The sequence below is a fragment of the Mustelus asterias genome, chromosome 21 (genome assembly GCF_964213995.1).
Source record: "Mustelus asterias chromosome 21, sMusAst1.hap1.1, whole genome shotgun sequence".
Classification (NCBI taxonomy): domain Eukaryota; kingdom Metazoa; phylum Chordata; class Chondrichthyes; order Carcharhiniformes; family Triakidae; genus Mustelus; species Mustelus asterias.
The window spans coordinates 6,175,664-6,185,363 of NC_135821.1; the positions used below are offsets into that span (position 1 = coordinate 6,175,664).

The 9,700-nt window shown below is 47.5% G+C and overlaps 1 protein-coding gene across 3 annotated transcripts in view; it reads right to left on the minus strand.

The window, feature by feature from the left end:
• Positions 1 to 1,951: 1,951 nt before the first annotated feature.
• Positions 1,952 to 9,700, minus strand: part of LOC144509048 (SH3 domain-binding protein 1-like) — a 106,930-nt gene continuing 99,181 nt past the window's right edge. For all 3 annotated transcript variants that reach the window (XM_078237333.1, XM_078237331.1, XM_078237332.1), the window contains one exon: positions 1,952 to 3,206. In XM_078237333.1, the coding sequence (XP_078093459.1) occupies positions 3,151 to 3,206 (56 nt within the window). In that variant the 3' untranslated portion in view covers positions 1,952 to 3,150. The remainder of the gene's footprint in view (positions 3,207 to 9,700) is intronic.

The following is a 9,700-nucleotide window of genomic DNA, read 5'->3' on the forward strand; positions in this document are numbered from 1 at the left end:
TGCACCAGAGAAAACATTCTTTCTGGATGTATCACAGCTTGGTATGGCTCCTGCTCTGCCCAAGACCACAAGAAACTTAAAAGGGTTTAGAATGTAGCCCAATCCATCACGCAAACCAGCCTCCCATCCATTGACACTGTCTACACTTCCCGCTGCCTCGGAAAAGCAGCCAGCATAATCAAGGACCCCACGCACCCCGGACATTCTCTCTTCCACCTTCTTCTGTTGGGAAAAAGATACAAAAGTCTGAGGTCACGTACCAACCCTAAAGTTTATTTATTAGTCACAAGTAAGGCTTACATTAACACTGCAATTAAGTTACTGTGAAAATCTCCTAGTCGCCACACTCCAGCACATGTTCGGGTCAATGCACCTAACCAGCATGTCTTTCAGAATGTGGAAGGAAACTGGAGCACCCGGAGGAAAGCCACGCAGACGTGGGGAGAATGCAGACTCCACACATAAGAACATAAGAACATAAGAAATAGGAGCAGGAGTAGGCCATCTAGCCCCTCGAGCCTGCCCCGCCATTCAATAAGATCATGGCTGATCTGAAGTGGATCAGTTCCACTTACCCGCCTGATCCCCGTAACCCCTAATTCCCTTACCGATCAGGAATCCATCTATCCGTGATTTAAATATATTCAACGAGGTAGCCTCCACCACTTCAGTGGGCAGAGAATTCCACAGGTTCACCACCCTCTGAGAGAAGAAGTTCCTCCTCAACTCTGTCCTAAACTGACCCCCCTTTATTTTGAGGCTGTGCCCTCTAGTTCTAGTTTCCTTTCTAAGTGGAAAGAATCTCTCCATCTCTACCCTATCCAACCCCTTCATTATCTTATAGGTCTCTATAAGATCCCCCCTCAGCCTTCTAAATTCCAACGAATACAAACCCAATCTGCTCAGTCTCTCCTCATAATCAACACCCCTCATCTCTGGTATCAGCCTGGTGAACCTTCTCTGCACTCCCACCAAACAGTGACCCAAGCCAGGAATCGAACCCAGGTCCCTGGTGCTGTGAAGCAGCAGTGCTAACCAATGTGCTACTATGCCGACCCACTCAAGAACAGCTTCTTCCCTGCTGCCATCAGACTTTTGAATGGATCCACCTTATATTAAGTTGATCTTTCTCTCCACCCTAGCTATGACTGTAACACTGCATTCTGCACCCTCTCCTTTCCTTCTCCCCATGTACTCTATGAACGGTATGCTTTGTCTGTATAGCGCGCAAGAAACAATACTTTTCACTGTGTCCCAATACATGTGACAATAATAAATCAAATAAAAAAAGACAGTCTGAAGACATGTAGGGACTAGGGCAGCGGGGGCCAAGGGGGTGGGGCAGGGGCGGGCAGGTTGCAATCCTCTGTACAGTTTTTCCTTATTAATACCCTTTGTCTTCCTGCCAAAGTCTGTGGGTGTGAATCATTGCAAAACAGCGATCTAGCTGCAGGACAGGATGGTGAGTGGCTTGGAGGGAAACTTGCAGTTGATGGTGTTCCCATACTGCCCTTGTCCTTCTAGGTGGCAAGCGGGTGTGGGTTTGGAAGGTGCTGTCTAAGGAGCCTTGGAGAGTGACTCGCTGCAGTGCATCTTGTAGACGGTACACACTGCTGCCACTGTGTGGTCGGTGGTGGGGGGGGGGGGGGGGGGGGCGAGTGGGTCGATGGCGTGTCTGTCAAGTGGGCTCTATTGTTCTGTTTAATCACTCTGATCCTGTTCTGTGGTTCCTTCTGTTGGCCACTTCCACAACAGTCAGTCAACGCTGATGCGAACACACACAATACATGCCTACACCGCATGAACTGCAGCAGTTCAAGAAGAAAGCTCACCACCACCTTCTTAATTAGGGATGGGCAATAAATGCCAACCTAGCCAGCGATGCCCACACCTTGTGAAATTAATTTTTTTTTAAAACACACAAAACAAGTCAGAAAATTGGTTTTCTGGACAATTATTTTATTGGGGCATCAGGAATATTTAATTTACACTCAAATAATATTTACACGTGATTTAAATGTGGAACCTGTACAAAACTAAAGATGATAGGAGAAAGGGATCTTTGGTGCGTATCCAAGAAGGTACACAGCGGTGTCTGGAGTGAGGGTTAAGACGGGGGTTAATGTTTGAGTGAGGGGGGACATCAAGGGAGGGCCTGGACCACCAGAAGTCCATTCACTATCCGACAAAGGGCTCATGATGGCAACCCAGAGCAAGAATTGTGGGCAGCTTTCCGCTCGGATAACCAGGATGCTAGCGCCAATGGTAGTAGCCAACATACCGTCAGCTGTGACTCATTGAGTGGCATTCTTGACCTCTGAATCAGAAGCTTGTTGGTTCAAGAACCCCCCCCTCTAGAGATTTCAGCACATAATCCAGGCTGTCACTCCCAGTGAGGGAGTGCTGCACTGTTGGAGGTGCTGTCTTTTCAAGTGAGACCTTGAACCAAGGCCCTGTGGGCCCTGTCCAGCCCACCGTCCAAGACCCCATGGCTGCCAATCAAAAGGAGAGCAGGCAGAGTTCTCCCTGGTGTCCTTGTCCATTAGTTAACCCTCAACCCACATCACAAGTGTATCCTTGCTGCTTGTGGGATTGCGCTGTGCATACTTTGACTGCTGTGCCTACAACAGTGACCTTGAAAAAATACATATTGTAAAGCACTTTGGGACATCCTGAGGCTGTGTTGGATGCTATGGAGAGCTCTTCCGATTCTGGTTCCCTCGGAGCGAGATCAGCTAACTTCACAGATCCCGGAATCTTCTCTGGGAATTCCATCGGTCTTGCATCCATCGTATTCAGCCGAAGAGAGTCTAGACCTGCAATGTTCACTCTTGCCCGCTGTTCCAGCTTGTACTTGGTATAGATATTGTCGGATCTGTACGTCCCTTTGACCTTTCCAGCTGTTATCCTCACCGATAGCACTTTTGTTCCCCCCCCCGCCACCCCGCACCCCCCACCCCCATTCTATTGCCTGTACCGGCAGGATCCACCTCCCTCGATTGGACGCTTCTTGGAAGCAAACCGGCCAATCAAAAAGGCAGATCCAAAATTTGAAATCAGCTCGTTGGATGTTCCTGGACGACGGGCTGGCCAATGAGATGTTTGGATCTCAGCCTTTAGCGGTGACCAATCCCGCACTCAGTTTCAGAATCATGATTGCTCCTTCGTGTCCTCGCTGCTCTCTGGTGGTAGCTGCTTCTGGGGTCCTACAGGGAAAACCAAAGAAATATTTTACTTCCGTTTTAACAAAATAGGAATGAGGAGGAGGCCATTCAGCCCCTCCAGCCTATTCCGCCATTCAATGAGATGTCCATCTTAACCCCATCTCCCTCCCAATGGTTCCTCCTAAAAATCTACCAATCACAGTTTTGAGATTTTCAAACTGGCTATTTGTAAAGTTGAAGTTTATTTATTGGTCACAAGTAAGGCTTACATTCACACTGCAATGAAGTTACTGTGAAATTCCCCTAGTCACCACAGTCCAGTGCCTGTTCAGGTCAATGCGCCTAACCAGCAAAAGACTTTGCAGGAGAGAATTCTAGATTTCCATGACTTTCACAAGGAATGAAGCCCAGTCCATCACGCAACCAGCCTCCCATCCATTGACTCTGTCTACACTTCCCGCTGCCTTGGCAAAGCAGCAAGCATAATTAAGGACCCCACGCACTCCGGGCATTCTCTCTTCCACCTTCTTCCATCGGGAAAAAGATACAAAAGTCTGAGGTCACGTACCAACCGACTCAAGAACAGCTTCTTCCCTGCTGCTGTCAGACTTTTGAATGGACCGACCTTGCAGTAAGTTGATCTTTCTCTACACCCTGCTCCTTATCCACCCTGTCCATGTCCCTTCATAATCCTGTACACCTCAATCAGGTCGCCCCTCAGTCTTCTCTACTCCAAAGAAAACAACCCAAGTCTATCCAACCTCTCTTCATAACTGAAATGCTCCATCCCAGGCAGCATCCTGGTGAATCTCCTCTGCACCCACTCCAGTGAAATCACATCCTTCCTATAATGTGGCGACCAGAACTGCACACAGTACTCCAGCTGTGGCCTCACCAAAGTTCTATAAAACTCCAACATGACTTCCCGGCTTTTGCAATCTATGCCTCGATTGATAAAGGCAAGTGCCCCATATGCCTTTTTCACCACAATATTAACCTGCCCTTCTGCCTTCAGAGTTCTGTGGACAAACACTTGTGACACTAATAAATAAACTTAGAACTTATATACAGAGCAGCTATGTTAAACATGCATAGATACTTTCTCAGAACACATTGGGAATACTGTAAACAGTTCTAGTCACCAAAATACAGCGGGAAATAGATACATAGAAACTAGAACCAGGAGGAGGCCATTCGGCCCTTCGAACCTGCTGCGCCATTCATTTTGATCATGGCTGATCATCAAATTCAATATCCTGATTCCCCCCTTCCCCCATATCCCTTGATCCCTTTAGCCCCAAGAGCTATATCTAATTTCTTCTTGAAATCACACAATGTTTTGGCCTCAACTGCTTTCTGTGGGAGTGAATTTCACACATTCACCACCCTCTGGGTGAAGAAATTTCTCCTCACCTCAGTCCTAAAAGGTTTACCCCTTATCCTCAAACTATGACCCCTAGTTCTGGACTCCCCCCACCATCGGGAACATTCTTTCTGAATCTACCCTGTCTAATCCTGTTAGAATTTTATAAGTTTCTATGAGGTCCTCTCTCACTACCCAAAACTGCAAGAAACTACAAAGGATCGCGAATGAAGCCCAGTCCATCACGCAAACCAGCCTCCCATCCAGTGACACTGTCTACACTTCCCGCTGCGTCGGAAAAGCAGCCAGCATAATTAAGGACCTCGCGCACCCCGGACATTCCTTCTTCCACCTTCTTCCGTCGGGAAAAAGATACAAAAGTCTGAGGTCACGTACCAACCGACTCAAGAACAGCTTCTTCCCTGCTGCTGTCAGACTACCTTGCATTAAATTGATCTTTCTCTACACCCTAGCTATGACTGTAACACTACATTCTGCACTCTCTCCTTTCCTTCTCTATGTACAGTATGCTTTGTCTGTATAGTGCGCAAGAAACAATACTTTTCACTGTATACCAATACATGTGACAAAAGAACAAAGAACAGTACAGCACAGGAAACAGGCCCTTCGGCCCTCCAAGCCTGTGCCGCTCATTGGTCCAACTAGACCATTCGTTTGTATCCCTCCATTCCCAGAATGCTCATGTGACTATCCAGGTAAGGGTGACAATAATAAATCAAATCAAATCATAATCCTAACCGACTTGATCTCCCCTCAGATCTGTCAATCCCAAGAATCAGCATGGTAAACCCATGGGCAGCACGGTGACACAGTGGTTGGCACTGCTGCCTCACAGCTCCAGGGACTCGGGTTCGATTCCCGGCTTGGGTCACTGTCTGTGTGGAGTTTGCACGTTGTCCCCGTGTCTGCGTGGGTTTCCTCCGGGTGCTCCGGTTTCCTCCCACACTCCAAAGATGTGCAGGTTAGGTGGATTGGCCGTGCTAAATTGCGCCCCCCCATAGTGTCCCGGGATGTGTAGGTTAGAGGGATTAGCCGGGTGAATGTGTGGGGTTGTGGGGATAGGGCCTGGGGTGGGATTGTTGTCAGTGCAGACTTGATGGACCGAATGGCCAGTGGTTTTAGCTGGGGGAAGGGTAATTATGAGGCTATTAGGAGAGAATTAGGAAACATAGGTTGGACTAGGAGATTACAGGGACTGGGAACGTCCGACATGTGGAGTTTTTTCAAGGAGCAGCTACTGCGAGTCTGTGATAGGTATGTCCCTGTCAGGCAAGGAGGAATTGGTAGGGCTAGGGAACCGTGGTGCACCAAAAAAGTTTCTTTGTTGGTTAAAAAGAAAAAGGAGGCTTATGTTCGGATGAGACGTGAGCACTCGGGTAGTGCACTAGAAAGCTTTAGATTGGCTAAGAGGGAGTTGAAGAGCGAGCTTAGAAGGGCTAAAAGGGGACATGAGAAGACTTTGGCGGATAGGGTTAAAGAGAATCCTAAGGCGTTCTATAGGTATGTCAAGAACAGAAGGTTGGTCAGGGCAAGTTTAGGGCCAGTTATAGATGGCAGAGGGAAGTTATGTGTGGAACCGGAGGAGATTGGTGAAGCATTGAACCAATATTTCTCTTCGGTGTTCACGCAAGGGGACATGAATATAGCTGAGGAGGACACTGGGTTGCAAGGGAGTAGAATAGACAGTATTACAGTTGATAAGGAGGATGTGCAGGATATTCTGGAGGGTCTGAAAATAGATAAATCCCCTGGTCCGGATGGGATTTATCCAAGGATTCTCTGGGAGGCAAGAGAAGTGATTGCAGAGCCTCTGGCTCTGATCTTCAGGTCGTCGTTGGCCTCTGGTATAGTACCAGAAGATTGGAGGTTAGCGAATGTTGTCCCATTGTTTAAGAAGGGGAACAGAGACTTCCCCGGGAATTATAGACCGGTGAGTCTCACTTCTGTTGTCGGCAAGATGTTGGAAAAAATTATAAGGGATAGGATTTATAGTTATTTGGAGAGTAATGAATTGATAGGTGATAGTCAGCATGGTTTTGTGGCAGGTAGGTCGTGCCTTACTAACCTTATTGAGTTTTTTGAGAAAGTGACCAAGGAGGTGGATGGGGGCAAGGCAGTGGACGTGGTATATATGGATTTTAGTAAGGCGTTTGATAAGGTTCACCATGGTAGGCTTCTGCAGAAAATGCAGATGTATGGGATTGGGGGTGATCTAGGAAATTGGATCAGGAATTGGCTAGCGGATAGGAAACAGAGGGTGGTGGTTGATAGTAAATATTCATCATGGAGTGCGGTTACAAGTGGTGTACCTCAGGGATCTGTTTTGGGGCCACTGCTGTTTGTAATATTTATTAATGATCTGGATGAGGGTATAGTTGGGTGGATTAGCAAATTTGCTGATGACACCAAAGTCGGTGGTGTGGTAGACAGTGAGGAAGGGTGTCGTAGTTTGCAGGAAGACTTAGACAGGTTGCAAAGTTGGGCCGAGAGGTGGCGGATGGAGTTTAATGCGGAGAAGTGTGAGGTAATTCACTTTGGTAGGAATAACAGATGTGTTGAGTATAGGGCTAACGGGAGGACTTTGAATAGTGTGGAGGAGCAGAGGGATCTAGGTGTATGTGTGCATAGATCCCTGAAAGTTGGGAATCAAGTAGATAAGGTTGTTAAGAAGGCATATGGTGTCTTGGCGTTTATTGGTAGGGGGATTGAATTTAGGAGTCGTAGCGTTATGTTGCAACTGTACACAACTCTGGTGCGGCCGCACTTGGAGTACTGTGTGCAGTTCTGGTCCCCACATTACAGGAAGGATGTGGAGGCTTTGGAGAGGGTGCAGAGGAGGTTTACCAGGATGTTGCCTGGTATGGAGGGGAGATCCTATGAGGAGAGGCTGAGGGATTTGGGATTGTTTTCGCTGGAAAGGCGGCGGCTAAGAGGGGATCTTATTGAAACATATAAGATGATTAGAGGTTTAGATAGGGTGGATAGTGATAGCCTTTTTCCTCTGATGGAGAAATCCAGCACGAGGGGGCATGGCTTTAAATTGAGGGGGGGTAGTTATAGAACCGATGTCAGGGGTAGGTTCTTTACCCAGAGGGTGGTGAGGGATTGGAATGCCCTGCCAGCATCAGTAGTAAATGCGCCTAGTTTGGGGGCGTTTAAGAGATCCGTAGATAGGTTCATGGACGAAAAGAAATTGGTTTAGGTTGGAGGGTCACAGTTTTTTTTTTTAACTGGTCGGTGCAACATCGTGGGCCGAAGGGCCTGTTCTGCGCTGTAATGTTCTATGTTCTATGTTCTATGTTCTGCACTGTAGGATTTCTATGAGTCTATGAAACTTTGGGTGCTCTCCCTCTATAGCAAGGAGATGGGGGCACTGGAGAAGATACCACAAAGATTTAGGATGATCTTACCAGCCCTGAGGGGGTAAGATTGATGTGGAGATGCTGGCGTTGGACTGGGGTACGTTGCCCTGTTTGTGAACAGAACTCCCACTCACCTGATGAAGGGGCAGCGCTCTGAAAGCTTGTGGCTTGTGCTACCAAATAAACCTGTTGGACTTTAACCTGGTGTTGTGAGACCTCTTACTGGGGTAAGATTGAACAAACAGGCTGGGAATCTATTCCTCCGCAAAAGGGAAGGTTGTGGGAGTGCCTTAACCGCAGTCTTTATAATTGTGGGGTGGTTCGAGGGGTTTGGTGACGGGGGGGAAGATGTTTCCAGTCGTGGGGAGATCAGAGCAAGGGTTCTTAAATATGATAGTTACGAATAAATCCAGTGGGGAATTCGGGAGAAACTGAACGGTGAGAATATAGAATTCACTATCACGGGGAATGGTTGAGAGCAATCGGATGACCCTTCGTCAGAGCTGGAGAGCAAAGAGAATCAGAAGAGATGTTTTCTTTGCTTTCAACTCTGACGAAGGGTCACCCAGACTCGAAACGTTGGCTCCATTCTCTCTCCACAGATGCCGTCAGACCCGCTGAGATTTTCCAGCATTTTCTGTTTTTGTTTCAGGTTCCAGCATCCGCAGTATTTTGCTTTTATCTTAAGGAATGGAGATGTTCTGATGGGGGTGAGATTAAGGAGGCCAAGGGGGGGGGGGGGGGGGGCGGCGGGGGGATGCAGGAGGCGCATGCAAGGGCTGGTGTGGAGCATAAACACTGGCATTTACCAGGTGGGCCGAGTGGCAACTTTTATAGTAAGTTTTTGTCACCCCCCCATGCAATATCAATGCAACCTGGACGCAACGTGCATTTATATAATGGCTTCAATGTAGAGGTACAAGGTGCTAAACAGAAACACTATCCGGCAAAACTGACAAAGAGTTAATGGTATGCTTTGTCGGTATAGCGTGCAAGAAACAATACCTTTCACTACATGTGACAATACATGTGACAATAATAAATCAAATCAAAAATCAGGAGGAGGAAACATCTGGGCAGATGTGCAGGGGAAGGGCTTGTTCCTAGTCTTAAAGGATGAGAGAGTGGCGGAGAGGTTTACGGAGGTAATTCCAGAGTTTGATCAGGGTAAGTTGGACACTGGTAACTGGAATGTTGTAAATCTCGGGTTCCTGGCTAATGCAGGAGTGAATTGGCAACAGATTATGGAAAACCTCCCATACCACTCGATCTGATTTGATTTATTATTGTCACGTGTACTGGGATACAGTGAAAAGTATTGTTTCTTGCACAGTATACAGACAAAGCATACCGTACATAGAGAAGGAAAGGAGAGAGTGCAGAATGTAGTGTTACAACCATAGCTAGGGTGTAGAGAAAGTTCAACTTAATGCAAGGTAAGTCCATTCAAAAGTCTGACAGCAGCAGGGAAGAAGCTGTTCTTGAGTCGGTTGGTACGTGACCTCAGACTTTTGTATCTTTTTCCCGACGGAGGAAGGTGGAAGAGAGAATGTCCGGGGTGCGTGGAGTCCTTGATTATGCTGGCTGCTTTTCTGAGGCAGCGGAACTACTTTCTCAGAAGACTAAGGAAATTCAGCATGTCCGCTACGACTCTCACCAACTTTTACAGAAGCACCATGGAAAGCATTCTTTCTGGTTGTATCACAGCTTGGTATGGCTCCTGCTCTGCCCAAGACCGCAAGGAACTACAAAAGGTCGTGAACGTAGCCCAATCCATCACGCAAACCAGC